The sequence below is a fragment of the Vipera berus genome (assembly GCF_964194415.1).
Source record: "Vipera berus genome assembly, chromosome: 3".
Taxonomy (NCBI): domain Eukaryota; kingdom Metazoa; phylum Chordata; class Lepidosauria; order Squamata; family Viperidae; genus Vipera; species Vipera berus.
The window spans coordinates 218249562-218277346 of NC_138204.1; the positions used below are offsets into that span (position 1 = coordinate 218249562).

The window sequence follows — 27785 nt, forward strand, 5'->3', positions numbered from 1 at the left end:
GGGCCTCGGCTGGCTAGGCCCACTGGGTAGGAGTCTTCCCCCCATCCTGACCCTCTCCTGGGGCCCGGCTGCATGGGTCCCCTTGCCTTCTCTCTCTGCGCAGCTGCTGACAAGCGTGCTCGGCTGACGTGAAGCGCAGCTCCTGTAGGAAACTGGCCAATGTGATGTTTCCAGAAGTAGAAAAACCCACAGGACGTGGCGAGGGCCGGCGCTCGTCTCGCGCCGTTTGTGTTGCTCTTTTTGGCTTTTGGAAAACGTGGCAGGGCTGGCATTCCTCTCGTGAGGTTCTGAAGCTCCCCATCTCCCTTTCCACTGGCACTTACTTAAAACCTGCAGGGCTGACTGATTTGGCAAGCAGAGAAGCCTCCACCTGGCGCGCCTCTGCCCCGGAAGGGCCAGCGGCCGGCCTCTGCTCGTTAGAAATCCCTTCACGGTCCATTGTGTGTATTGGCCGGTCCTTGCCCACGGTTTAAAGAGGGCATTTGTTGCCCTCCTCCCAGAGAAAGTCTTGCTTTCTGAGCGCAGCTCATTGGCCCGTGAAGGCTGCCCGAGGAGAGCCCCCCCCGCCTCGGAGCCCCTTGTGGCAGTCCTGCTCTTCAGCCTGTGTTCCACGGAACCAGAAGGTCCCCAGAGAGACGCACGAGGCTCCCGGAGAGGCTGTCCGCTTGCGGATAGACCTGTTTCTATTGCCAGGACCGGAAATGAAATACTCGCACAACCTGAAATAAAGATGTCTGAAAACCTCAGAGGAAGGTATTTCTTTCAAGCTACTTGGAAAAGCAGGATGCAAACGAACCACTAGATGGAAAAGGAAATATCTGGCTCCGAGGAGGTTCCGAAACATAAATTTTTCCTCCCTGTCCAAGACTGGGAAAAAGATTTCATGGGGCTATTTAACGAATTGGGCCGAACGGGACACGTTCTCTGTGAAGCTCAGAGTCAATAAAGACATCAGTGTTTTGATAGTGTGGGAAACCCTTGGCTTACAATCACTACGTAAGCTAAAGGATCTGGTCATTAAGCGAATCACCGTGTGGCCATGTCTGATGTTACGGCTCTTTGTGCTGCAGGGGGCGAGCGAATCGCACGGCTCCCCCCACTGACCTGGCTCATGGGCAGCCGGCCGAGCGGCCACAAGCAGAGGCCAGAGACTCTGTGATGGTCATCAGTGACTTCAAACCCGCTGAACGAATGGTCGTACATTGAGGACTACCTGTACAGCACAACATAAAACGGGAACAGCAAGTCGTTATTATGGACTAATAACCAGTCGGGGTGTCTGTTGCCCAGAAAGCCAGGCTGAGAAGCAGGGATGGGAGTCCCTGAGGGAGGCGCTCTTCCTGGAAGGGCCCTCGTCTCCCACCCTTTCCTTGGCCATCAGGTTCCCCTGCCAGGTGGACCGCCCCGGGCCTGGAAGCTCCTCGGAACGGGCCTGGCCTTCCCGGGAGCGAAGGGCAGAGGAGCTGGAGCAGAATCGGGCCCAGCAGATGCTTCTAGCCAGGCAGCAGCAGTCGCTCCACTTCCACAATCCTTTCCAAGCAGCCGTGTTTGTCGTCTACTGCCGGTGTGTGTGTGTGTGCGTGTGTGTGTGTGTGTTTGGAAAAGGGTGGCGAGCCATGGAAGGGCCTGATCCTGCAATACCACCTCGCATTCTCTTTTCGTGAATTGGTGGCCTCAACTATGACCTCAGAGGTCTTCTAGACCAGCCCCCCTGCCTAGGGGAGGGATCCCCAGACAAGTCCTGCCCAGTCTTGGTTGGAGAGCTTCAGCAGCTGGAGCCCCTGCGGTCCCACCATGTCCTGTCTGGAGATTCCCTCCACTCTGAGCTGATCTCCTGCAAGCTTCCTCCCCCTGGTCCTTCCCCTTGCCCTCGGGAGCGGCCCAGGCTTCTTGGACAGCCCCTCCAAGGCTGGAAGGTGGCTGCCCTGTCTCCCCTCAGCCTTCTCTGTTTCAGACCCAGGGTAAGCAAGATCCTTGAGCTGCTTTTGGTGGGATTCAGCCTCCAAGCCCTCTCCATCCTCCTCCTCTGCGCACTTCCCAGTTCCTCCGCTGCCTCTCTATTTTGTGGCGACCAGAGCCGGATCGGTATTCCAGGTGCAGTCTGACCACCGGGTCACTTCCCACAGTCTTAGCATTAGGCCCCTGTTGAGGCAGCCCCAGATTGCATTGGCTCGCATGGCCTGCAGGACACCCGGGTCCTTCCCACAGGTATTACCTCTGAGCCCCAGGTATGGCCTGCCTGGTACTTGCAGTTCGGGTTTTTCTTATTGAAGTATTGGGCCTTGTATAACCGTATCGTTGGATGGCTGAGTGTTAAAAGTCTGTGGTGCTCCTTTTGGACCTTGCATTTGTTTTCTGGCGTGTTCACAGTCTTCCCCGGCTGCGTGTCATCTGAGCCTTTGGTGAGTCCCCTCCTGTCCACAGTCGCTGGCGACTCGGCCAGCTCCAGAACCATCTGGCAGCGGGATCATCCTTCCCCTTTATTCCATCTTAGAAGAGAGAACGCTGTGGTCAACTTTTATCAAATACCGTCCTGAGGTTGAAGTAGGCTACATTGGCAGCATAGCCTTGGTCTGCTATTCTAGCCACTTGGTCAAGAAAAGCAATCCTAGTTGTCCGGCATAGTCTGTCTTCAACAAACCCACGTGAGCTTCTACTGATCGCTGTTTCTTAATGTTGCAAATCCACCGTTTGCTGATCTCTCCTAGGATTTTCGCAGCTGCTCATTCCCAGGTATTCCCAAGGCGATTGCTCTGAGGTTTCCTGGGCCCATTTTATTTCCTTTTTAAAAAGATTGTGCCAGTATTAGCTCTTCTCCAATCTTTTGGCATGTCTTCTGTTCTCCGCCAGTGGTTCTGAAATTCATCCGGCCCCCTGGGATACAATCCACCCAGTCCAAGGGACTTGAAGCCACCCAAGTCAGCCGGGCGATCTCTCTTGCCACTCCCTCGCCTGGCCTCCGCTTCTCTGTTGCTCCCCACCAGGGAAAAGAAAAGAGCCAAGCTTTGATCCAGCAGCCCAGCCTTTCTCTCCCTCTTCTCCAGAGGAGGATCGGCTTCGCTTTGACCTTCCTCCTCTTCTGCACATGCACAAAGAAGCCTTCTTTGCCCTTTAGTTCCGGATTCTTTGCAGGCCTCAGCTGATTTTGAGCCTTAACTTTCCTGACGACCCCCACCCCCCCCGCCTTACAGATTCTGGCTATTTCCTGCAGTGTCTTTATTTTGTTTTGCTTTTTAAAACAACTGTTTGAAAAAGTTTTTCTAACTTGTTTGAACAAAATCTTTTTTGTGTAAGCTGCTCAGAGCTTCTAATGCAATCAGGCCCGTCTCATCAGGAGCCTCCTGTTTGCTACTGATTGTGCTTGGGCCTTATTTCTCCCATTTTTCAGCGTTTCCTCCCAACCCTCCTGAAACGTTTTGCCCTTCAGGATTTCTGTCCTTGGAATCCTTCTTACTTGTTCTCTTTGCTCTCTTGAAATTCGGAATAGTAACCCGATCACCTTCAGTTCTCCCCGAGCGCTGCAGCGTCGTGGGGATTCCTGGGAACCCTGCAGTCCCTTTGCAGTTGAGTGGCTGGTAAATTCAGGCCAACCAGCTGATCTCCCTCCCTCCAGGGTTCCGGCTGCTTCCTCGGCCACTTCTCCCCTGCTAGTGAGCAGGACGTTCTGGGGAGCTGATTTCCTTTAAGACAGTCGGGTGGTGTGCAAGGCACGCCAGGAGCCCATGGGCAGCCCGCCTGCTGCAGAAATGCCCTTTTCCCACAGGGAGGGGCTGCCCGCCCCTTGGATTGGCCCGGGACCCGTCACGTCAGGCGAGCACACGTTCCCCTCTCACTGTGGAGAAGAGAAAGTTGTGCTTTTCAGAGAGACCAGATGAGCAGCGGAGAGGGGATTTGTGCCAGAGGGCCCGCTGGTCCCTCAAGGAAGCTCCTGGCTAGTCTCGCTGCTCCTCTTGGCTTGGTCCTAGTTCACGCGACAGAGGCTGAATGGAGGAAGGGGCAGTGGCAGGCTGTACGACACAGGTGTCAAACGTCATTGTGTCATGTGACGTGACGTATCGCAACCTTTTTTGCCTTTGCGGAGCCGGGATGGGTGTGGCCTGCACGAGATGCATCCGGCCTGCGAGCCACCAGTTTGACCCCCCGGCTGTAGGAGGTCAAGGCTGGGCCAGCGTGCGTGTCGATGTCTTCCCCGCAAAAAAGCAAATGGCAGGAGAGTCAGTTCCAAGGTCAGGGAAGCCTACAGGGAAGTGGCTCCCAGTGCCTAGAGGCCTCCTAAGGGCAGAGGAAAGGGGGCTCGTTGAAGGAGCCCCACTAGGGAGCACAGCCCGGTCGATGCCTTGGTGGATGCCTGGGAAACGGCCACCGAGGCACTCGACCGTGTTGTACCCTTGCGACCCCAGACCTGGCACAGATCCCGTTGGGCCCCATGGTTTTCTGTGGAGCTCCGGAAGATGAAGCGTCGGAGACGGGGTCTAGAGAGCGGTTGGAGATCCACCCGGTCTGAATCTGACTGATTGCGACTAAGAGCCTTCACAAGGTCTTATCTCGCTGCGATGAAGACGGCGAAGTCTAATTACTTCGCTGCCCTCATCGCGTCTGCAGATAATCGCCCAGCCGCCCTGTTTAGGGTGACTCGCTCTCTCCTTAATCGGGAGACGAGGGAGGAACCCTTACAGGGACGGGCTGAGGAGTTTAGTCATCATCTGGTGGACAAAATCGCTCAGATCCGGACCGGTTTGGACTCTGACTGGGCAGAGTCTGACATGGAGGAATCAAGCGGTCTTGAGCATGTTATCTGGACTGAGTTCGACCCTGTTTCCCCCGATGATGTGGACAGGATCATGAGGAGACTGAGCTCCACCGCTTGTTTACTGGACCCGTGCCCCTCCTGGCTGGTTTATGTGGCTCGGGAGGAGACACGAGGCTGATTCCAGGCAGTAATATCTGCTTCTTTGAAGGAGGGTGTCTTTTCCGCCGCCTTGAAGGAGGCGGTGGTGAGACCCCTCCTCAAGAATCCTGCCCTGGACCCGGTTGTTTTAAATAACTACCGTCCGGTCTCCAACCTTCGCTTTTTGGCGAAGGTTGTTGAGAGTGTGGTGGCGCATCAGCTTCCTCTGTTCCTGGAGGAAACTGATTATCTGGACCCGTACCAATCGGGTTTCAGGCCCGGGTACAGCACGGAGACGGCATTGGTCGCGCTGGTGAATGATCTCTGGCGGGCTCGGGACAGGGGATGTTCCTCTGTCCTAGTCCTATTAGATCTCTCAGCGGCTTTCGATACCATCGACCATGGTATCCTTCTGTGGCGTCTCGGGGTTGGGAGTGGGAGGCACTGTTTTACGGTGGTTCTCCTCCTACCTCCTGGGCCGCTCGCAGTCAGTGTTGACGGGAGGGCAGAGGTCCACCCCGAGGTCTCTCGTTTGTGGAGTCCCTCAGGGGTCGGTCCTCTCTCCCCTCCTGTTCAACATCTACATGAAGTCGCTAGGTGAGCTCATTCGTGGTTTCGGGGTGGGGTATCATCAGTACGCTGATGATACCCAACTTTTTCTTTCCACCGCAAACCAACCCAGTGATGCACTCGACGTGATGTCCCGTTGCCTGGAGGCGGTCCGGGTTTGAATGGGGAGAAACAGGCTTCGTCTCAATCCTGCCAAGACTGAGTGGCTGTGCATACTGGCATCTCGGGTTAACCAGGTCGTTCCACCATTAATGATGGGGGGTGAGGTGTTACCCCCCGTCGATAGGGATCGCAACTTGGGCGTCCTCTTGGATTCACGGCTCAATTTTGAAGACCATACAGGAGCTGTGACCAGGGGGGCTTTTGCCCAGCTTCGTCTGGTGCGCCATTGCGGCCCTATCTGGACCAAGATGCCCTACGCACAGTCACCCATGCGCTCGTGACTTCCCGGCTAGACTACTGCAACCCGCTCTACATGGGGCTGCCCTTGAGGACCACTCGGAGGCTTCAACTGGTGCAGAATGCAGCCGCGCGAGTTGTTATGGGAGTTTCCCGATACTCCCGTGTAACACCTCCGTGAGCTGTATTGGCTTCCGGTTGCCCTCCGGGTGAGATTCAAGGTGCTGGTAATGACCTATAAAGCTCTAAATGGCTTGGGTCCGGATTATCTAAGGGAACACCTGCTGCCGGCATCAACTTCCCATCGTCCTGTGCGCTCCCACAGGGAGGGCCTTCTCGGTACCGCCGGTTAAGGAATGCCGACGGGTTATTCCCAGGGGAAGGGCGTTCTCTGGGCGCGCCGGCCCTATGGAACCAACTTCCCACGGAACTCAGGACTGTCCCCGACCTTCGCTCATTTCGCCAGGACTTGAAAACCTGGTTCTTCGAGCTGTTTGGCCCAGACTGAGGGGTTTTAATTAATTTATTTATTGGGTTTTAGCTTAACTTTAGGGACTGTAATTTAATCATAGTTTTAATTGATTTTAATTTTGTATGTTATGTATTTTAATTCTCCCTGTAAACCGCCCTGCGTCCTACGGGAATAGGGCGGTATATAAATTTAAATAATAAATAATAAATAAATAGAAGGAGGGGGTGCAGCGAGGGAGGGGGCATGTGGTGCTGGGAGGGCACGGGGAGGAGATAGGGGGGAGGACTCCTCGTGCTCCGGGTCCCAGGATAGCAGCCCAACAGCAGTCAGGCTCCGGGCTTAGTCCTGCCCCCCCCCACCCCCCCAGCTCTGGCATTGCGCCCTGCTGTTGCTCAGCCCCGAATCTCCCTGTCCCTTTTCTTTGGGGTCCAAACACCAGCAGGGTAGCCTGTAGCCCAGGCAGCCCCCTCCCCTCACCTGGAAGGAAGGGGGTGGGGAGAGGTCTGGGGTACCAAAGCTCTCTCAGCCCAGGGGGAAAAGTCCGAGTCCAGCTCTTGCTGCCCTCCCCGTCTGAGCTGGCAGCTTCTGGCCCAGAGGGAGGGGGAGGCCAAGGGACCCCCCCTGATGGCTTTCCACGGACGCAGGCTGCAGCACTTGCCCTTCACCCTGACCAACCTGCACCTGAAGGCCCTCTGGCTGGCGGAGAACCAGTCGCAGCCCATGCTGAAGTTCCAGGCCGAGGAGGACGAGAAGACGGGGGAGAAAGTGCTCACCTGCTACCTGCTCCCCCAGCAGCCGTCTCCCAGCTCAGGTAAGGGGGCCGTGGGGCCCAGTCTCTCCGGGGGGAAGGGCGGGAGGAGCCCAGCTCTCCCTCACTGCCCGCCCCCTCTGGGTCTCCCCTGCAGAGAACCTCCTGCAGAACAGCCTGGATGAGAGCTGGGAGGAAGCCAATCCCAACCGGGTCAGTGTGATCCAGTTCCTGGAGGACCCTCAAATGGAGGAGGAGGAGGAGGAAGCTGGTGCGGAGAAGCGGGTAATGGCCGAAGGAGAGGAGCAGGGCTGGACAGCCAGAGCGGGTGTCCGCTCAGTCCTCGGGCTTCAGTGGCCTGGCCCAAGGGGTTGGGGGGAGCAGGTGATCCTCCTGCTGCTTCCTAGAGGGAGCAAGTGGAGCTGATGGGCCTCGGAGGAGCCTGGCCGTACCCTCACCTGCCCGTTTCTCTCCCCGCCCCTCCATGCTTTTGGCAGGGGCTGCAGCGCAGGGCCACTCCGCACCCCAGCGAGCTGAAGTCCATGAAGAAGGGGATGGAAGTGCGACGCAGTGAGGCCTCCGCGGCAGCTAGGCGGCACTCCGGTAACACCGAGGTGGGAATCGACGGCTTCTGCCAGCAGTCAAGTGGCCTTAGCAAAGAGATGCCTGCTCGGCCCTCGAGCTCCTCACCAGCCTGGTCTCTTGGAGAAGAGCGCAAAGAGGGCAGCCCCCGGTGCTTGTCTTGCACTTCAGGGGGTGCCGTTTTAAATTCGGAACTTAGGGAGCAAAGTGGGGACCTCAACGATTGACCCCGTGGGAAGGGAAGAGGCTGTCGTCCAGCTGAGGGGGTGGGGGGAAGTCTTGGTGTCGCAGCTGCAAGGTTCCCTGCCAGAGCCCCCCCCCCAAACTTATTCTCCCCAGATCCTGGAAAGCAGTCGGGTAGTTTGGGAAGAGTGGGTCGCAGGCCTTTGCTACCGCCCCTCCCTTTCCCGGCAGTGCAGCCTAGTGGAGGCAGCCGAGGGAAAGCGTCCCAAGGCGACTCTGGTGTCCCTGGGGCTGCCAACATCGGCTGGGCAGTGCCCAGGTCCTCAACCGGCCCCCCTCCCTCCCGCACAGGACAAGAGGCTGAGTGCCGCCTCCAACCGCAGCGAAGACTCCCACGTCTCTGGCAGCACCCTCTCTGCCGGCGACGGCCCGGAGGAGGGGGGAGAGGCGCCACAGCCAGAGGGCACGGCAGAGGCTCAGCCGGAGGGAGAAGGGAAGCTGGCGGCTGAGGGGAAAGGCCAGACACCGCCAGAGGAAAGGCCCACACCGGCGGAGGACCCGGAAGAGGAGCTGGAGGTGGAGTACTCCGAGGTAGGAGCGGGGAGGCCTCCTGCGGCAGCTCTGCCCGCTGCGAATGGGGCTACTGGCTGAGGGGAGGCCGGAGCTCCGGACTGTGGCCACCTGCAGCCCGAGTGGCCGGCTTTCTGAGCCCTTTTGGACAAGGCGAGCACCTCGCCTGCTTCTGTCGGAAAGCCTCTTGGCCACCCAGGTGTAGGGCGGAGCGGGCAAAGGAAGGGCACGGGTCAAGCAGAGGGTCAGGCCAGCAGGCTCTGAAGGCCGGGACGTTGGGAGCCCTCTGCTTCTGTCCTGTTGCTGTTCTGTGACCGGAAGCGGCCATGGCACCCCCTCCTCCCCCACCCTGGTGGCAACGCACCTCTTTTGGAGGCCTTGGGGATCAAAAAGTGACGACGCCTCGGCTTTAGTTTTATCTTTAGTTTTTCTATAATCAAAATTTCTAAGTTTGATTTGCATTTTCCTTTTTAATTTCTGCAAGCTGCCTGGAGCCCAACTGGCGTCAGGCAGTCAGATAAGCTTTGCCAAAAGGGAAATAGCTGAGAAGCTTAGCTGGGTGTCCAGTCCAGCCACACATCCCTTGGGGTCAGCCTCTTCCACCTTCCGTCCCCCACAGTCCCCCACAGCTGGCAGCAGAGCGTGGAAGGAGGGCGGGGGGGGGTTGCGTAGGGACCTCTGGCTGCCCCCCCGCCCAGCTCCTCCGAGCAGAGGGGGCTGCTTTATGACCACTACCCAAATGGTGACCCACAAAAGCCAGCCAGCCACAACCAGGCCGACGGAGAGCGAGGGCCGCCCTGCCTCCTTTCCTGAGGCCCCCTGAGGCCTTTCCTCCTGGAGCGGAGGGGCCTGGGGTCCCTTCCAAGAGCCCCCATCCTTTAAAGGCCTTGGGACTGGCGAGGGGAAGGCCACCCCTGGCGAGGGAAGGCACAGCTGCCTCCCGCGTTTTCGGCCGGGCTCTTCTTGCCCGCCAGCTCCCTCGGCCTCTGGGAAGGGCCCGGCCTCCAGGCGCTCTCGCCAGCTGACGTGAGGGTCTTCTCCGCTCGTTGGGCACGAGGGGCTGGAGAAAGAGCAGCCGCATTTCAAATGGCAAGGAGCGGGCGATGGCCGTTCTCCCCCTTTCCCTGCTCCCTCTGGCCGCTCACGCCTGCGCCTAGGGCTGGGCATGGCAGCGGGAGAGCAACTGCCATGAGGAGCCTAGCAGAAGCGGGGGGGGGGTGTGGCAGCACCTCTGGAACGCTGAGCAGCTCGAAGCCCCCCCGCGTCTCCCAGGCAGGAGAGACCCCCACCTCCTTCCTTGCATGCGTGGCTTTCAGCCCAAAGTGGGGGGACTGGTGGGCAGGGCACCCCACGTGCTTCTGCCCACGGCCTGATTCCAGGCCGGGAGGGGCTGGCTTTACCCATCCTGCCCCGGCCGCGGGGCGTCTCTTTGCAGCCCACGGTGCATTTTGCGGAAGACACCCTGGTTCACAGTGAGGACGAGGAGGCCCCCCCGTTCCCTGCAGGGAAGCAGCGGCTGATCCGCAAGGACACGCCCCATTACAAGAAGCACTTCCGGATTGCTCAGCTGCCCCGCCCAGAAGCGGTGGTGGCCCTCCTGCAGGGCTTCGGGGCCAGTGGGGGCCCCCAGGAGGAGGAGGAGGAGGAGGAGGAGGCGGCTCCGGAGCAGGCAGGGTGGGGCCAGGAAGAGGCGGCCAGCGAGGGGGGGGCAGCGGCCCCACCCTCAGTCAAGGTGAGGGCCTTCCTGAGAGGGGGGCTGGTGGGGCAGGTGGGGCAGGGGTGTGGAGGGGAGAGCCAGGCCTTCTCTCTCCTGGCCGCGCTGGCAGGATTGAGTTCACCCCCTCGACTGCCAGACGGTGGGGGGGCCCTCCTGGTCACTCGTTGCTCTCCCTGCTGGGGCGTCCCTGGGGCGCGTGCCCTCCCAGGTGCAAGCGAGGCGTCTTTGCCCCCAGCCCCAGAGAAGGCTGGCCGCCTCGCCTCCCACCAGCCGCAGGGCTTGGCTCCGGTGGGTGCAGTGCTTTGCCTGGCCCTCTCTTGCTCTGCCAGCCTGGAGGCCTTGCCAAGAGGGGCAGCGAAGGGCCTTTTCCGAAGGGGGGGAGGACAATGGGGAGGAGCCCCCACCCTGCCTGCTCTTGCTTTCTGCCCGCCTCCTCTCTCTCTGGTGTGCTGGTCTCTCGGTGCTGGGTGGGGTCTGCCTGCCTGCCTGCCTGCCTGCCTGCCTCTCCCTGGTGGTGGCCTGGGGCTTCCCCACTAATCTGCCCTCCGCCTCTGCCGGTTGCTGTCCTAACAGGGGGTGTCGTTTGACCAAGCCAATAATCTGCTGATTGAGCCCGCTCGCATTGAGGAGGAAGAGGTCTGTACCGCCCGCCCGGGTGGGTTTGTCTCTTTCCCTGGTCCGGCCGGGGCTCCCAGGCCAGCCTGTTGGGCGGCAGCTCCCTCTCCCCTCCTCTCCTCTGCCTGAGCTGGGGAGGGGGCTCGCTGAGCCCCACAAGGAGGAAAGGACCTGTCCTGGCTGGCGGGAGGAGGAGGAGGAGGGGGCTGCTTTTCGTGATGCCTAAGAGAGGTCCGTGGCAGCCCCTCTTCCCCTGGCCCTTGCTGGGCGGGGCCCCTGCCGCTCGCTCTCCGTGCCTTTCAGCCCCGGCTGCAGCAGCGTTGGTGGCTGGGCTTCCGCCCCCGGGCTGTCTCCTGCTTTCGGAAGGGGGTTCCGGGTCAGAAGGGCTCTCTGCCTCCCCCTGAGCACCTGGGTCCGGGGCTCTGATCCCCCCCCATGCTTTCCTGTCTCTGTCCCTCTGCTTCCCTTCCAGCCCTGGAGGCTCCTCTGAGCAGCTGCTGGCTAACCGGGCAGGGGGCTCTGGGCGTCATCCGCAAAGGGGGGTGGCCGGGGGGAGTTTCGCTCATCAGGGAGGCTGCCACTGGGGGGGCAACCCCAGAGCGGTCTGCGGAAGACTTGCCAATGTCTGTCCGGCTGGCTTGGCCTCCTGCCACAGGGAGGCCGAGAGGCTGTTGCCCGGCCAGTCTTGCCACCGGCCTCCCTTCCTTTGCCCCAGTCAAAGCCGTGGGTAAGGAGGGAAAGGCTCCTGTGCCTGGCAGCTTCCCAGGCGGGGACTCCCCAGGAAACAGATGGGCACCGGGGGGGGTGTCCTCCAGCTGACCCAGGAGGAGGGCAGGCATGCCCTCCCTTGCACCCATCGGTCCCATTCCCCCCCTCCTTCTGCTTGGCTTCCAGTTGGCTCTGACGATCATGCGGCAGACGGGCGGCCTTGGCATCAGCATTGCAGGGGGCAAAGGCTCCACCCCCTACAAGGGTGACGATGAGGTGAGGGTCGGGGGCAGGCTTTCAGGGGGGTGGCCCCAGGGTGGCTGCTGGCGGGAGGAGCCAGTCCCCACAGACGTCTCCTCCTTCTCCCCCCCAGGGCATCTTCATCTCCCGTGTGTCGGAGGAGGGCCCGGCGGCACAGGCCGGGGTGCGCGTGGGGGACAAGCTCCTGGAGGTAGGTCACCAGGGCAGCAGCCGGGGGGGGGGGTGTATCTGTTGCACCAGCCCTGGCTTGAGGAGAGGGCCCACGTCTGCTCTCTGTCTTGGGGGGGGGTCAGCAGTGCTGGCCAGTTGCTTCCTCAGCTAATAGGGCAAGGATATCTGCCGTGGCCATAGGGCTTTGGGGCTGGTGGCCACCCCATCCCAGGGGTCCCTGCTGGCTCTGCTCTGTGGACATTGGCTGTTCGTCCCTGGCCTCGTTGCCTTTAGGGCCTGAGGTTCGGGGGCCGTTGGGGTCTGCGGGTGCTTATTCAGTGAGCTCTCCCTGCCCCTCTTAGGTGAACGGGGTGTCTCTGCACGGTGCTGAGCACCACGTGGCCGTGGAGGCCCTCCGGGGCTCGGGCAGCAGCGTCTCCATGACCGTGCTACGGGAGCGGATGGTGGAGCCCGAGAACGCCGTCACAGTGACGCCGCTGCGGCCCGAAGATGATTACAGCCCACGGGAATGGCGTGGAGGGCTGCACTTGGCCACGGGGGCCAAGGACTCCACCCCAACCGAGCGGCTCTCGGCCTGCTTGGTGCGGAGCGAGCGGGGCCTGGGCTTCAGCATCGCCGGGGGCAAGGGCTCCACCCCGTACCGGCCAGGGGACACGGTGAGAGGAGAGCAGGGGGAGCCTTTCCTGCTGGTGATATTTGACCCCCCCCTCCCCTGGAGGATTGCTCCTGGCTCCTGCTGACTTGGGGGATCTGTTCCATATGGATGGACGGAGCCCCCTCCCCTCCCCCTTCATTGGGGAGAAGCTGCTCCTGGGATGGTGAGTGATCTGGCCCTTCCTTCGCAGGGCATCTTCATCTCCCGGATTGCAGATGGGGGGGCTGCCCACCGGGAAGGGACGCTGCAAGTGGGCGACAGGGTCATCTTGGTGAGAGAGAAGGCTGGGGTGGGAGGTGGGGGCTCCCCGCTGGACGCTCTGGCTGAGCCAAAGAGCAGCTTCTCGTCACCCCCACCCTGCGTGGGCCCCATTGCCTCCCCTGCCCCACAGCCGTGATGGGAACTTGGAGGGAGGGGAGGGAGCCCCCACTCGGCCTGTCAGGGCTGGCTTCTGTCTCCCTGCCCCCCCTCCCCATCCTCCCTGCTAGGTGGTGTGAGTTGCCTTCCCTCCTCTCCCCCACCCCAAATAGCGGTGGAGGGGAGAGCTCATGTCGTAGAAGGTCCCCTGTAGGTCCCTGGGGGGCACCTAGGGCTGGCTCCCTTCTTGAACCCAGAGCCTTTCTTACCCCGCCCCCTCCACTGACACTGAATTGTGGCCGTTGTAGATCAATGGGGTGGACATGACGGAAGCCCGGCACGATCAGGCTGTAGCGCTGCTGACCGCCTCCCCACCCACCATTGCTCTGCTGGTGGAAAGAGAGGCAGCCCCCCAAGACAAGGACCTCCCTGTGGGGCCCTGTGGGCCCCGGCCCCCCTCGCCACCACCTCTGCTCCCGCCAGGCGAGACCCTGCTGGAAGAGGCAGCAGCGTGCCCCCTCAGGAGCCAGCTGCCCGAAGACACAGAGAGCCAGTACCCCACCGAGGTGGGTGAGGGGGGTTTCTGGGGCTGCTCTGGGCTGGCGGGGGCCACTGGGCTCCCTCTCTCACCTGGGCTGGGGGATACCGGCGGCTGCAGCTGGCCCCCAGCCACCATAGGGAACCTTCGGTCTGTGCTTGCAGGAGGTCTGCCTGGTCAAGGCTGGGGGGCCCCTTGGCCTCAGCATCGTGGGAGGCAGCGATCACTCCAGCCACCCCTTTGGCATCCACGAGCCAGGAGTCTTCATTTCCAAGGTAGAAACGCTGAGAACCCCCCCCACACACACACACACACCCCGCCTGGCCCTGGCTCAGGCGCCCAGTGGAAGGGGGTGGGGGGGGCGCCCTGCAGCCAGGGCAGTCGCTGCCCCCTGGAGAGGGGAAAGGGCCGCAGAGGGGCTTGAGCCCCTCCCCCTCGGGGGCAATCCTTCAGATCTGGCCTCCTTCCTTCTCCCCTTGGGCAGGTCATCCCACGTGGCCTGGCCTCCCGCAGCGGCCTGCGTGTGGGGGACCGGATCCTGGCAGTGAACGGCCTCGATCTGCGCCAGGCGTCCCATCAGGAGGCAGTCAGCGCTCTGCTCTCCAGCACCCCGGAGCTGCAGATGGTGGTCAGGCGAGACCCTCCCCCGCCCGGAATGGAGGTAGGGACGCTCACCACCTCACCCCTGCCTTCGGTCCAGGCTGGAGAGCCTGCTCTGCCCCGCGGAGCGCCCCCCCCAGACACCGGTGTCTCTGTGCTGGCAGGAGATCTGCATTGAAAAGCGGCCTGGAGAGAAACTGGGCATCAGCATCCGAGGCGGCGCCAAGGGCCATGCAGGGAACCCCTTCGACCCCACCGACGAAGGGATCTTCATCTCCAAGGTACCTCGGGGGCCCCTGTGGCCGGGCAAGTGGGGTGGCGGAGGGCCCCCCCTTTCTTCACTTCCCATCACAGAGCCCTGCGTCCGTCGAGCTTGTCTTTGCCGGAGCAGACCCAGCACGTCCAAAGTGGCAGAGCCGCCCCCAGACCCAAATCAGCAGCCTCCCCACCCCCCACCCCAATTGGAGCAAGGGTGGTCTTCTGAGGGTCTCCCCTGGGGGAGGGGCGGGGGAGAAGCCGTGCCGCTACCTTCCCGCTTCTTCGCTGCCTTTCAGGTCAGCTCCACCGGGGCAGCAGCCCGCGATGGCCGGCTGAGGACGGGGCTGCGCATCCTGGAGGTCAACCAGCAGAGCCTGCTGGGCATGACCCACGCGGAGGCGGTCCAGGTCCTGCGGGCCGTGGGGGACCGGCTGCTGGTACTCGTTTGCGAGGGCTTTGACCCCAAGGCCGTGGCTGCCCTTGAGGTTGGTGACTGGTTGGTTGGTGCCCTGCCCTCCTGCTCGCCCGTCCGTCAGCCCCTTCCCAGGGAAGGCCCAGCCAGGCACCCTCTGGCCCATCCCGGGCTGAAGACGCCTCTCCGTCCTCCCCCCCAGATGTCTCCCGGAGTCATCGCCAACCCTTTTGCGGCCGGCATTGGGCGCAAGAACAGCTTGGAGAGCATCTCGTCCGTTGACCGGGACCTCAGCCCAGAAGAGGCGGACCTCCTTCAGAAGGTGAGAGGAAGAGGAGGAGGAGGATCCTCCGGGGAGGGGGGGAACTGCTCACTGTGACTGTGCCCTGCGAGGCCAGAGCCAACCCTGACCCTTCCCGCTTCCTTCCCCAGGACAGGGGCGGCGCAGAGGCCCTGCAGCTGGATTACCGCACCCTGGCAGCCCTGCCCAGCAGCAGCAGCCGTCTCCAGAAAGGCCCCCTCGGCGTGAGTGACAGGCGGGCTCCTTTGGGTGTGTGGGGGGGGAAGCCTGCCCTGGCTCGGTGTGGATGGTGCCAGGCTCCCCCACTCCTGTGGCTTTGCCTCTGCCCTTTGGGGTGGGAGGGGGTGCCAGCCCCAGGGGCAGTTCCTTCCACGGGGGGTCCCGGGGGTCATTGTCTCTGGCCAGCAGAAGGGGGCAGCCCTAGAGCCCACTTCCAACCAGAGGGAGAGTCTTTCCACCACCAGGATAGGCCTCCCTAGGAAAGCAGGTGGGGGGGCGAAGGGGGGGCTTTCCCAGGGGCCTGGGGGAGAAGGCTGGCTGTGGGGAGGGGGAGGCTGAGCCCTTTGGCAGAAGCAGGGCCAGGGCCGTAGTGGACGCAGAGTTGGGCCCTCCCCCAGCCCCTTCTGCCTCTTCTGGAAGGCCCGGGGTGGGTGGGGGTGGGAGGTGCTTTCTGCGGGCCTTCCTTCCTCAGGGGGTCCTGGAATCAGGAGGGCCCCGGTGTTGGCAGGCCTTCCCCTCGCCCTGGGTCACACGCAAGGCGGCCTCGGCTCCGGCCCTGTGCCCAGCCCTCTCCCTCACCAGGGGCTTTCTCGGAGCTGGAAGCAGAAGAGCCATCTTGGGCATTTCTCCCACCCACCCACCCACCTTCTCCCCTTGCCAGTTTCTGCTTGGTGAGATGGAAAAGGACAGGCGGCTTCTTCCCCTGCTGGACGTCCCCGTGGGTCATGCTTCCTCCTCAGAAATGGGGCAGGCGAGCAGCGCCCAGGTGGTGCTTTCAGAGGCCATCCCTTTCAGCGCCAACCCTTTTGTGTTGGCCAGTCGGCAGGGCCCTGCGTGCCTGGGGGGTCCACCCCTTGGCTACGGCCAGGCGGGACTGCTGAAGACCAGCCTCTACACCAAGGCAGGCGGCCGTGTGGCTGAGCAGCTGGCGTGGCGTGGCGTGGCGTGGCGTGGCGTGGTCCTGCCTGGCTGAGTAGCCTTTCTTGCCTGCTGCTTCTAGCTCAGGAGACGGAGCCCTTCCTGGGCGCATGTGGGGAGAAGGGGGAGCCAAGGCTGGACTTGCCACAGAGGTTCCCCTCAAAAGGGGGGGTGTTCTTAGCCATTTTCCACAAGGGGGGGCTACCTTCCGTGTGGTCTTAAGCTTCAACTTAATCTGCCGATTTGCAGTGTTTTTCTGAGGATCGAGTGTGTGTGTCTGTGTGTGTTTAACTTTGTATGGTACTGATTTTAGTTTTTGCTAAGTAAGGACTTCACAAAAAGCAGTTATGAACCAAGCCACATGGAAACCCATGTGGGTAGCACTTCAGACGACTGAAAAAGAGCCGAACAACCGTAGGAACTCTTATTAAAATGAGTTCAGGCAGAGGGGAGTGCTATCCCCCCCCCCCGGTCTGGATATTTCAGCTCTTCCATCCAGCGTTCTGCTGGTCATCCCCTCCTCCTCTCCTTCCATCTTTCCCAGTTGTCTTTCCATCCTGGGTCTGAAATAAGCTGGTTTGTGCTGGAGTTTCCCGGTCGGCTTGTTTGACGATCCCTTCCTTGGCTGCCTCAGGCATCTCCTCCCAGCAGCTCTCTTCCTATCCCGCTTCTCCGGGGCCCATTCCCATAGCGCCTGGGGCGGAAAGCCTTCCCTGCAGGGTGCTGGTCTTAGGGCTGGGCCCCGTGGCTCCTGCCACCTTCCCCTGTCTCTAGGGCCCAAAGGGGGCACCGCTTGGCGCTGGCCCTCGGTGCCCCGAGTGAGAACCCTGGGCGGATCTGGCTCAACGGGGATGTTCCTTTTGCTCCGATCAGTAGCCTCCTCAAGGGCACCGTGAGCCAATATTACGTTCATCGACTAAGTTCAGCACCAACCTGGAGGTCTTGAGCCAGTGTCCTCTGGACTAGACAGGACAGGACGGGCAGGCTAATGGTTGCCACATGTCCACCAAATTAAGTTTACTTACTTATGCTTGTTTGTTCAATTTGTATGACTTGTCTATCTCTCCAAATAACTTTAGGCAGTGAATAAATTTTTAAAAATAAATCAATTTCAGCAGTACAGAAATTAAAATATATTTATTTTATTTATTTATTTATTAAATTTTTATACCGCCCTTCTCCCGAAGGACTCAGGGCGGTGTACAGGGCAATAAATATCGAAATATAAATACAAAAGTTAAAAAGATTAAATAATTATGCCCAATATAATACAATAATTAAAACTATGTTAAAACCAAATCCAAACCCCAAACCCATCAGATCAGGCCGGATTGTTCAAATAGATAGGTTTTAGATCGTGTCGGAAGGAGCGAAGTTCGGGGGCCATCCGGAGCTCAACCGGCAAGCGGTTCCATAGGTCTGGCGCGCCCACAGAGAACGCCTTCCCCCTGGGGGCCACCAATCGACATTCTCTGATCGGAGGCACCCTGAGGAGGCCCACTCTGTGCGAGCGCACTGGACGGAGGGAAGTTGACGCCGGCAGCAGGTGTTGCCGTAGGTAATCCGGACCCATGCCATGTAGGGCTTTGTAGGTCATTACCAGCACCTTGAATCTCACCCGGAGGGCAACTGGCAGCCAATGCAGCTCGCGGAGCAGAGGTGTAACATGGGAGTATCGGGAGACCCCCAACACCACTCGCGCGGTTGCATTCTGCACCAGTTGAAGCCTCCGAGTGGTCCTCAAGGGCAGCCCCATGTAGAGAGCGTTGCAGTAGTCCAACCGAGAGGTCACGAGCGCATGAGTGACTGTACGCAAGGCATCCCGGTCTAGATAGGGCCGCAACTGGCACACCAGGCAAACCTGGGCGAAGGCCCCCCTAGTCACAGCTCCTATATGATCTGTGAATCTAGGAGGACCCCCAAGTTGCGAGCCCAATCTACAGGGGGTAATAACTCACCCCCCATAGTAAGAGATGGAATAATCTGCATTTCCCGAGATGCCGGCACGCACAGCCACTCAGTCTTGTCAGGGTTGAGCTGAAGCCTGTTCCTCCCCATCCAGACCCGGACCGCCTCCAGGCAACGGGACATCACGTCAAGGGCATCACTGGGGTGCTTTGGGGTTGAAATAAAAAGCTGGGTATCATCAGCATACTGATGATAACCAACTCCAAAACCACGAATGATCTCACCCAGAGGCTTCATGTAGATGTTGAACATGAGGGGCGAGAGGACCGATCCCTGGGGAACTCCACAAATGAGAGGCCTCAAGGTCGACCTCTGCCCCCCTGCCAACACCGACTGCGAACACCCCAGGAGGTAGGAGGAGAACCACTGAAGAACTGTGCCTCCCACTCCCAAGCCCCTGAGACGCTGCAGCAAGATACCATGGTCGATGGTATCAAAAGCCGCCGAGAGGTCTAACGACTAGGACAGAGGAACAACCCCTGTCCCGAGCCCGCCAGAGATCATTCACCAGCGCGACCAATGCCGTCTCCGTGCTGTATCCGGGCCTGAAACCCGATTGGTACGGGTCCAGATAATCAGCTTCCTCCAAGAACAAAGGGAGCTGATGCGCCACCACGGTCTCAACAACCTTCGCCAGAAAGCGAAGGTTGGAGACCGGATGAAAGTTATTTAATACAGCTGGGTCCAGAGCAGGCTTCTTGAGGAGGGGTCTCACCACTGCCTCCTTCAAGGCGGCAGGAAAATTACCCTCACTCAAAGAAGCAGTTATCACTGCCTGGAGCCAGCCTTGTGTCCCATCCCGGGCTGCATAAACCAGCCAGGAGGGGCACGGGTCCAACAAACTCGTGGTGGAACTCAGCTTCCCCATGATCCTGTCCACATCTTCAGGAGTCACAGGATCAAACTCCTCCCAGATAATATCGACAAGACTGCCCTCGTCCTCATCGTCAGACTCTGCCCAGTCGGAGTCCAAACCGGTCTGAATCCGAGCGATTTTGTCCGACATGTTGACTAAACTCCTCGGCACGACCCTGCAAGGGCTCCTCCCTCACCTCCTGATTAAGGAGGGAGCGGGTCACCCTAAAGAGGGCGGCCGGGCGATTATCTGCGGACACGATGAGGGCGGCAAAGTGATTAGACCTTGCCATCCTCATCGCCGCGAGATAAGATCTCGTAAAAGACCTTAGTCGCAACCGGTCGGATTCAGATCGGCTGGATCTCCAACAGCTCTCTAGGCCCCGTCTCCGACGCTTCATCTCCCGGAGCTCCATGGAAAACCATGGAGCCCATTGGGATCTGCACCGGGTCAAGGGCCGCATGGGTACAACTCGGTCGAGTGCCTTTTCCCAGGCTTCCACCAGGGCATCGGCCGAGCTGTGAGCAAAGGAGGCAGGTGGGGACCCAAGCGCCGCCTGGAACCGCTCAGGGTCCATTAAGCGCCTAGGGCGGAACCATCTCGGTTCCACAACCTGACGATGGGGAGTGGCAAAACGGAAGACCAACCGCAGGAGGTGATGATCGGTCCATGACAGGGGCATGACAATAGCAGCTGAGAATAAATCACCCATTGTAATTGCTAAATTAAGCAAGAAAACGGTCCCTGCACACACTCAGGCCTTTAAGGATGTACAAAAAACCAGCAAAGCGGGGCGAGGACTGTTTTCTGTGGCAGAAAAGGCCCGCCCTCTAGGCCCGCCAACCGGCATCCCTTAGCTGAGGAGATTCAGAGCACGCTCTTCTCCCTACCTGATGGGATCTGAAAGTTGCTTTGCGTAGTGAGAAGGGCATGGAGAACGTGCAGCCGGGACTAGCCTCGGCAAATGGTTCGGGGAGCTGTGCCCACCGTGAGGTCTCTCCAAGGGGGTGCCCTCATGGCCGCCTCCTTCCTCTCTTGCAGGGTCTGGCAGTGGGGGAAGCCGAGTCCGGCCGACGAGAGCCTCCCAGCAGCCAGCAGGTAGGGGGGCGCTCTCTCTCTGTCTCTCTCTCTCTCTCTCTCTCTCTCTCTCTCTCTCTGTCTCTCTCCTGCTTGGGGGGGCAACCCCCCCTTCCTTTACGACTTCATGTGGTCGATGTGCAACATTGGTGGTGGGGGGCTCCCAGACAGAACAGCCAGTCTGGGGGTGAGTTTTGAGATCTGGAGGCCGGAAGGGCTGGTGGACGGAGGCCCGTCCCTTTCCTGCTCTCGTGTGGTGCACCCTCCGCCTCCGCTTGGCCTTAGCTGCCGCTCTCGGCTGGGCACAGGCCAGGCTGCCTTCTGACCCACTGCCCTCTCTGGCGTGCATGCAGACCAAGCCCGGGAGAATTCAGCCAGTCTCTCGCCTGCGCCTGACCTCAGGCCTGAGCCCCACGGAGGGCCAAGACAGTCCCAGCCCTTTCCAGCAGCCTGAGCCGACCTCTAGCCCCAACGGTCTGGTGAGTCCCCGGGAGACGCCCCCCTCCTTGCCCTACCCACCGTCCCCCCCCCCTTGCTGGCCCCTGTCCACTGGAAGAGGCAGGGCGCAGGCCCTGCGGGAGTCCCAGCAGAGCCCGGGCAGTCTCTGGCGGGGGCTCCCCGGGCCTTGGTGCCCCCCACGGCCAGCCAGTTGCCTCTCCCCACAGCCTCGGCAGTGCAGACCCCTCTCGCCGAGGGAGGAGCTCCCTGTCAATGCCAAGCAGGCCTACAGGGCCTTGGCCGCCGTCCCGGGGTTGCAGCTGCCCTTGGAGCTGGAGGTGAGGTGGGCTGGGCCTGGGCGGGGTGGGGGTCTGTGGCCCTGGCCTGGGCCCCGCTCACCCCGTGTCTTGCCCCTTTCCTCCCCCCCCCCTCCACAGGAGCTGCCGGGACAGAGGAGCCTTGAGCAGGCGTTGCCCGTCCCTTCCGAGGTAAGAAGGCGCACAGGCAGTGGGAGAGGCGTCAGGGCAGGGCGCCTGAGCCCAGCTGACCCCACACGTGCCCCCGCCCCACAGACCCCGTGGCCGGGTGGTCCGCACAGCCCGGAGCAGCGGACCTTCCGCGAGAGGCAAAAGTACTTTGAGCTGGAGCTGAAGCAGCAGCCACCGCCTGCCGAGAAGCCCCTGAAGAGAGTATCCCTGGTGGGGGAGGAAGACCTGAAGAAAATGAAGGAGGAAGAAGGTGGGGCCTGCGGGGGGGAGGGAGGGGGGGCAGGGCGGAGTCCTTGTGGCCGCCCCCCTTGCCCACTCGTTGGGGCTGAGGGGCTGCGCACCCCGGAGTCCCTGGGGAAAGCAGGTCTCGGGTGCTGACCTCACTGGACCAGCAGTGGGGCGGGGGGGGGGCTGGGCTCAGGGCTTGGGCCTGGCATCTGCAGCTGGCCTTTTGGGAGCGGCTCCCATTTCATCTGGGCTGCTTCTCCGTTGCAATTGTGTAGTGTGTGCATTTGGCTGCTCTCTCAAATCCCTTTCTGCACATGCGGCAGCCTCGGTCCAGCTGCTTGTTGGGTGAAATTCAGGGGACCTCCTATTCCAAGGAGGAGGCTGTGACGGGGGGGGGGTGTCCCTGTTTTGACAAAAAAACCCAACCCAGCTCTTTCTCAGCAGCTCGGAAACTCCAACAGAAGCGAGCCCAGCTGCTAGAGGAGGAGGAGGAGGAAGACGAAGGGGAGGAGGTGGCACAAGGCCAGCCCCCCCCAGGCATGGGGGGCCCCTCCAGCATCTTCATCGAAGGCGTCGAGTACAGAGTCGAGAAGCAGAACGGGAACAATCTCTCCCCGACCGCTTGGTGAGCTCCCTTCCCAGCCGTTGCCTCCGAAGCGTGAGGTGCCAGCCCTACATGGTGGGTCTGGCCTGGAGGAGGCCCCACAGCAGGGCCGGGCCTCTCTCGCAGAGGCGGCCCTCCCCCTTTCCCTCCGGGGCCGAGTGCGAGGGGCGCCACTCTTCTTCCAGACTGCTCTGGCAAGGTGGCTGCCGCATCCGTGGCGGGGAGAGCCGCCGCACCAGCCCCGAGCGGTGTGCCCGGCCCAGTCTGGCTCCCGGGATCCGTCCCCCTTCCCTGCCTCTTTCTGGCCAGCCCTCCTTTGCGCCTTACAGGATCCTGGACCCCAACACACCCAGCAGCCCCCGAGGAGGAGGAGGAGGAGGCTCCGTTGAGGAGAGCACGACCCCCACCTCCTCCAGTTGGGCAAGCAGGCGGGAGGGTGGGAGGAGGTTCGCGGGCTCAGCCTTGGCCTCCCTCTGACAGGATGAGCCCCGTCTGCGCCAGAGCGGGGGAGCCGGGGGTGCCGGTCCGGACAGCCAAAGCGGAACGGCGGCAACAGGAGCGCCTGCGGGTGCAGAGCCCGGAGCTGCTGGCCGCCCCGGAGAAGGAGCTCTCCCCGGCAGAGCGCCGAGCCCTGGAAGCAGAGAAGCGGGCCATGTGGCGAGCAGCACGGTAGGTGTCCTGGGGGAGCGGCTGGAGGGCGGGGGGGTGCTTCCTGGGCAGGACCCACAGGGCCCCCAACGGCTCTTTTCCCCTGCGGCAGGATGAAGTCGCTGGAGCAGGATGCGCTCAAGGCCCAGATGGTGATTGCCAGGTCCAGGGAGAACAAGAGGCGGGGCACGCTGGAGCAGCTGGCAGAGTCGCCCTCCCCGGCCCCCACGCCCTCCCCCACGCCCTTGGAGGGTGCGTCTTCTCCCTTGCTGGATGTTGGCACTGCGGGGGGGGGAGGGAGGGAGGGGGCTGTGACAATGGTGTCTGAAGCTCCTCTGCCCGACCCTCTTTTGCAGACGGCGCCTCCCGGGTCGCAGTTTCGCCAGGCCGGCTGGTAGGAGACGCCTGCGCAGCAGAGGGGCTGCTCCTGGGAGGGGTGCCAGGCACTGCGTGGCACGGGCATTCTGGGGGCCCCGTCTAGAAAGGACTCCTGGCCTTTCGCTTTCCTGCGCTGTTGCCCGTCCTGCTGCCCCCCCCAGCCCAGGAAATCTGTCCTGCAGCCGGGTGGCAGCGGCGGTTTCCTTCACCCTCTGCCAGGAGGGCACCCAGAACAGGAGAAAGGCGGTCTGGGGGGGGGTTCCCAAGGGCCCAGGCCCAGCCCCACTCCCCTCCCCCTGGAGCAAGTGAGGGTTCCTTGGGCAGAGGCGTTGCCTGCCTTCCCGGGCACTGGTCACTCTTGTTTTCTCTCTCTCTCTCTCTCTTTCTCTCTCTCTCTCTGCTTCCCTCCCCCCCGCCCCTCCCCACTGGCCCTTCCAGTCTCTGCCTGAAAAGAAGTTCCTCTACAGGGAATTTGCGGCCATTCCTTCTTCCAAACCCGTATATGACATCCAGGTACAATTTGCATGGTCAGGAAGCTCCCCCCCTGCCAAGGGGGGGCGGCCGAAGCCCTTCTTGGCTTCTCAGGCCACCCACCTGGGGCCTCTGGGGTGCTTGGCAGCAGGAGGTGCTCCCTCTCTGCAGCTGGAGGCTTAGGGCCCCCCCAATTTAGCTCGGAGCCCACAAGGGGCCCTTTGGCCTCTGCACGTTTATTAAGCGGCCGCCACCTCGCCCTGTGGCAAAGGACCCCAGGGGTCAAGGAGGCGCTTTGGTCTGCCCATCGCCCTGGGGCTGCTGCTGCCCGCTCTCTCCAGGCCAGGTGGGCCTTGACCCCTCTCGGCCGACCATTTCCTCCCCCTGCTCTCCAAGAGGTTTCTTTCCTCTGACCCCAAAGCTCCCCGCCTTTTCTCCCAGGGAGGAGCTTGGTTGCACCCCCTCCCCTGCGTTTCTCCCACCTCCCTGCCTCTTCCTAAGGGGGTGAACGGGGCTGGACAGGCACCCTGGGCACAGCGCCCTCAGGGGCGGTGGGGATAGTCCAACAAGGCCCCCTTCTTCCCTCGGGGACCCTGCACAGACCGTGAGCTCCGTTAAGCCTCTTGCCCCTTGGCCAAGCCAACTTCCCCTTTCCTTCGCCTGGTGAACTGCTGCTCCGTGTGTGCTGCTCCGTGTGTGTGTGGCGCTTCTCTGGCTTGACAGCCGTTTGCCTGGCGCTCCTCCCCGGCACTTTGGGTTTCACCTGCAGGCCGGACCCCTTCTGGACTCACCGCTGAGTTTTTGGGGGCCCGAATGGTCGAGGGGGTCTGCAGGCTTAGCCAGCTCTTTGGCCCCCCCTTCAGTCCAGACCATTTATGAAGGGGCTAAAAAGGACCAGTCCAGCCTCACTCCCCCCCCCCAAGAGGCTCTTCTCTCTATGATTCCCCTCCCCATCCCTGAATCAAGTAACTGTCTCTGGGCATTTATTGTATTCTTTTGGCTTTGATGGGGAAGATCTCCCCTGCCAGTCAGGTGAGCCCCCCCAGGGTGCAAGTAGGTGGGCTCTAGACTGGGGCTTACTGGCCCTCCAGCAAAGTCAGCTCCTCGGGGGGGGGGGGGAAACGGGGGAGGCCGAGCTGCTCCTGCTGGAATCCTCTGGGCTGGACCCAACTTTCCACCCCGCCTGCTGACCGGCCAGATTCAGCCAGGCCAGCTAATAACGGGAGAGGAGAGAGAGGAGAGCCCTCTGTATGTATGGGGCCAATGGGGGGGCAGTGGGGTTGTTGCTGTCCAGGCAGCCCGGGCGAGAGAGAGACAGACAGACACACTCCTGGCTGCTCCTTACCCATTGCACTAGGCGGGCCCCGCTCTGACCCCCCCCCAACAGATGCTGAACGGAGCTCCAACAACGCCGGCCCCTGTCAAGTGGGGGGCTGGATGGCACGCCGGCCCCAATGGGAGGAAGTGCCCCAAGTTGTGAGTGGGCTGAGTTAGGCTCCTCAGGAGGAGGAGGAGGAGGACGGCTGGGGGCCACGGCTGCTTCCTGAGAGCGTGGAAGGAGCTCCGTTTCCTTTCCTCCTCTTGGCCCTTTCCGTTCTTTTTCCTCTCTCTCTCTCCACCCTTTCTCTCCTCCGTGCCGCTCAGCCGAGCCCCATGATGGCAGGCGGCGGGGGGGGGGGTCAGTGCTTCTCAGCCCTCAGGTGCGAGACCCCAACCTGAGGCTCCAGCAGCCTCTTTAAAAGAGGCCCCCCCCATCCCTGTGGCCAGCACGTGCCTTCCTCTGATTCCTGCTCTTTCCTCCTTGAGTGTCCCCCTTCTCTGGCTGCCCCCAGCAAGGGGGAGGCAGGGGGGGCCCTAATCCTCCTCTGTTCTTGCAGACTCCAGATGGGCGAGAGTCCTGCAAGCACCTTGGCAGCATCGGCAGCAGCTCAGGTGGGTGGATGGCCGGCCTCTCCGCGGCCCAGGACCGCTTTGTCTCCCAGAGCAAGAAGGGGGAATGCGTGGCTGGGCCGTTGCGCGAGAGGGTAGGAACACACACACACACACACACACACACACACCACCCCCAGACCATGCTCAGCCCCAGGACCTGGCCTTGCCTGGAGAGAGCAAGGGATGTCCGTGAGGGAAGGCTGCTTCCCGCTCTCAGGACTGGCGGCTCAGCCCCTCCCTCGGCTCTCCCCCTCAGCCTGCGGGTCCTGGTCCCGGCAAAGGGGGGGGCTCCTGCAGGGCCCTTCTGCCTTTTGCGCTCCGCCTGTGGAGCGAGGACCACGTTCCCAGAAGGCGCCTGGCCGAAGAGCAGGTTGACACTTCTTTCCTCCCCTCAGGGCGCCAGGAGCACGGTGGGACCCCGGAGCCCTTGATGACCCACGGCCCCTCTGCAGGCCAGGAGCTGGGGCTGTTTGGTGACGAGCGCAACCTCCAGCAGGCCCAACACAGCTTAGAGGCCGCGGTCCCGACATAACACGCCAGTCCTTGGAGACTGTACGGACACAGCCAGGCCAAGGGGACGGAGTGGGGTGTGAGGCCGCTGGCCCCCTTGATGGACCGTGGGGCTGTGGACCTGCTTTCAATGCACTGGGGCAGGTCGTGACAAATCGGAGACGGAGCATTGGGGGTGAGGGGAACCGATGGGATGTGGGGTCTGTAAATAGTGGGTGAGTGGAGGACGGCCACAAACTGTTTTCATTCGGCATCAGCCGTGGTCGCCGGAGACCTGCCGGGCATGGCCAACCAGCGGTGGGGCCCCCCTGCCTGTCCCCCACTTTCCCTTGGGGCCCGAGCAGCACCCGCTGGTGAGGTGGGGCAACGTTTGGGCGTTGGGCAGAGTAGAGAAGGGTGAAGCCGAGTGGGGCGGGCTGGTGGCATTAGGCGTGGCGAGGCAGAGCTTGGGGGTTGGAATAATGGGGGAGATGGGGGGTCTTCCACAGGAGTCCCAGGATTGCGACTGTGGCCCCCATCAGCCCAGCCGGTGGTTTGCGTCCTGGCTGGTGGAGCTGCAGGGGCCATCTGGGAAGGGCGGCCCAGGGGCGATGCTGGCACCCACCGGGCAGGCTGCCAGCCGCCCACAGGATGGGGCATCGCTTAGGGCAGCTCTCCAGGAAGGCTCCTGTTAGCCGGACACCCACGATGGGTTTTGGGAAGGTAGCGAGGGGTGGGGGGGGGCGCTGTGTCTTTTTCTCCAGCTACGAACGTGGCTCCTCTGAGGTCCCCTGTTAGAGCTTCTTGTTTTTAAACTAATTTTAGCATTTGCTTTTAATGAGCAGCTGGGGAGTGATCAGGCAGGAGGGTTTCTGTGGCTAACTAACTTATAGGTGCTGGGCTGTGATCCATCTCCTCCCCCGGAGGGAGTCCGGGGGAGATCAAGACTGTAACTAGTGACATTTGTACAACCAAAGAAGTCTATTTTGTGGTTCAATGACAATAAAGTTTACTTTACCTTTTAGAGCCCTGGATCCTTCCTTGACTTAGCCAGCCCCCAGGGCTGCTCTCCCTCCCTCTGCAAGATTAGCAGCATCCCCCTCCCCAAATGAAGCCAACTGGAGGGGGGGCTGCCTTCCAGGAGGGATTGTGAAGAGCATCTGAGCTGCTTTTAAGGTAACCCCCAAAAGGAATGAGACCCAAAGCAGTGGAGGGATAGCAAGGGGGCAGAAATGCCGGGGGGAGGGGGGGGGCTTAAGGCCCCGGTGTGGGCAGATGTAGGACAGGTGAGGAGGGCTTGGCATTGGTCCTTTGGTGGGTTCACGGGCAGAGACCCTGACGGAGGGGGGATCTCCCTCGCTTCCGCTTCCTCCCCTCTGGGCCTCCGGGTGGAGCACCTGGAGTGACGCCGTTCTTCCTCAGAGCATCACCTGGGGCAGGAATGCTGGCCAGTACTGACCGCTTCCTCCCGTCCGAGCCGAAAGGCCACATCGGGCTAGGGGTTAAGGCGCCAGGCTAGAAAGCAGGAGACGACGGTGAGTTCTAATCCCAGCTTAGCCATAAAGACTGACCGGCTGGCCTTGGGCCGGTCTTGGTCCACCCCACCCCACAGGGTGGTTGTTGTGGGGGAAAGGGGTGTTAGATGTGTTCCTCGGGTAACTCTTTGTAAAAAAACATTAAAGGCAGGATACAAATAAGTGAAAAAAAATCAATAAAGCCTTGGGAGACCCGCAGCAGGATCCAGAGACCTGCCCGTCCCGTGGCGTGCAACCGTTTCCCCTGTCTCACAGTCTGGTCCTCCGGGACTTCCAGGCATATTTTCCCCGTTGGCCCTCCAAGCTAAGCCTAGCAAGCGGCCCTTTCCCTGTCTGGGGAATATAGTTCCCAGTCCTTAAACTGCGTCTCTTCCGGGCCTCCTGCGGGGGAGCGGGGCCTGGCAACGAAGTTCCCTTTCTCTGGACGCAGCCCCAAAGGACCAGCCTGGTTACTGGTGCCTGGTTGGCCATCGTGGCTGCTTATTTGGAAGTTCCCAAGACAGATACTGGATGTCCGGCAGCTGCGCATAA

At 61.4% G+C, this 27785-nt stretch overlaps 1 protein-coding gene across 3 annotated transcripts in view; it reads left to right on the forward strand.

The window, feature by feature from the left end:
• The window catches only part of SCRIB (scribble planar cell polarity protein), a 57168-nt gene extending 30423 nt beyond the window's left edge, over positions 1 to 26745 (forward strand). The window contains exons 11-40 of one of the 3 annotated variants that reach the window (XM_081325018.1): positions 6974 to 7140; positions 7235 to 7362; positions 7575 to 7691; positions 8194 to 8433; positions 9848 to 10144; positions 10703 to 10765; positions 11639 to 11728; positions 11826 to 11903; positions 12226 to 12540; positions 12730 to 12810; positions 13205 to 13462; positions 13599 to 13709; positions 13919 to 14095; positions 14199 to 14315; positions 14589 to 14777; positions 14907 to 15026; positions 15137 to 15229; positions 15886 to 15942; positions 20008 to 20064; positions 20397 to 20522; positions 20709 to 20819; positions 20919 to 20969; positions 21054 to 21219; positions 21642 to 21822; positions 22282 to 22470; positions 22562 to 22701; positions 22806 to 22843; positions 23266 to 23340; positions 25176 to 25230; positions 25626 to 26745. In XM_081325018.1, the coding sequence (XP_081181144.1) occupies positions 6974 to 7140; positions 7235 to 7362; positions 7575 to 7691; positions 8194 to 8433; positions 9848 to 10144; positions 10703 to 10765; positions 11639 to 11728; positions 11826 to 11903; positions 12226 to 12540; positions 12730 to 12810; positions 13205 to 13462; positions 13599 to 13709; positions 13919 to 14095; positions 14199 to 14315; positions 14589 to 14777; positions 14907 to 15026; positions 15137 to 15229; positions 15886 to 15942; positions 20008 to 20064; positions 20397 to 20522; positions 20709 to 20819; positions 20919 to 20969; positions 21054 to 21219; positions 21642 to 21822; positions 22282 to 22470; positions 22562 to 22701; positions 22806 to 22843; positions 23266 to 23340; positions 25176 to 25230; positions 25626 to 25762 (4024 nt within the window). In that variant the 3' untranslated portion in view covers positions 25763 to 26745. Of the gene's footprint in view, positions 1 to 6973; positions 7141 to 7234; positions 7363 to 7574; positions 7692 to 8193; positions 8434 to 9847; positions 10145 to 10702; positions 10766 to 11638; positions 11729 to 11825; positions 11904 to 12225; positions 12541 to 12729; positions 12811 to 13204; positions 13463 to 13598; positions 13710 to 13918; positions 14096 to 14198; positions 14316 to 14588; positions 14778 to 14906; positions 15027 to 15136; positions 15230 to 15885; positions 15943 to 20007; positions 20065 to 20396; positions 20523 to 20708; positions 20820 to 20918; positions 20970 to 21053; positions 21220 to 21638; positions 21823 to 22281; positions 22471 to 22561; positions 22702 to 22805; positions 22844 to 23265; positions 23341 to 25175; positions 25231 to 25625 lie in introns of all 3 variants that reach the window. The other 2 variants (XM_081325019.1, XM_081325020.1) reach the window with 2 other exon arrangements.
• The last annotated feature ends 1040 nt before the right edge of the window (positions 26746 to 27785 follow it).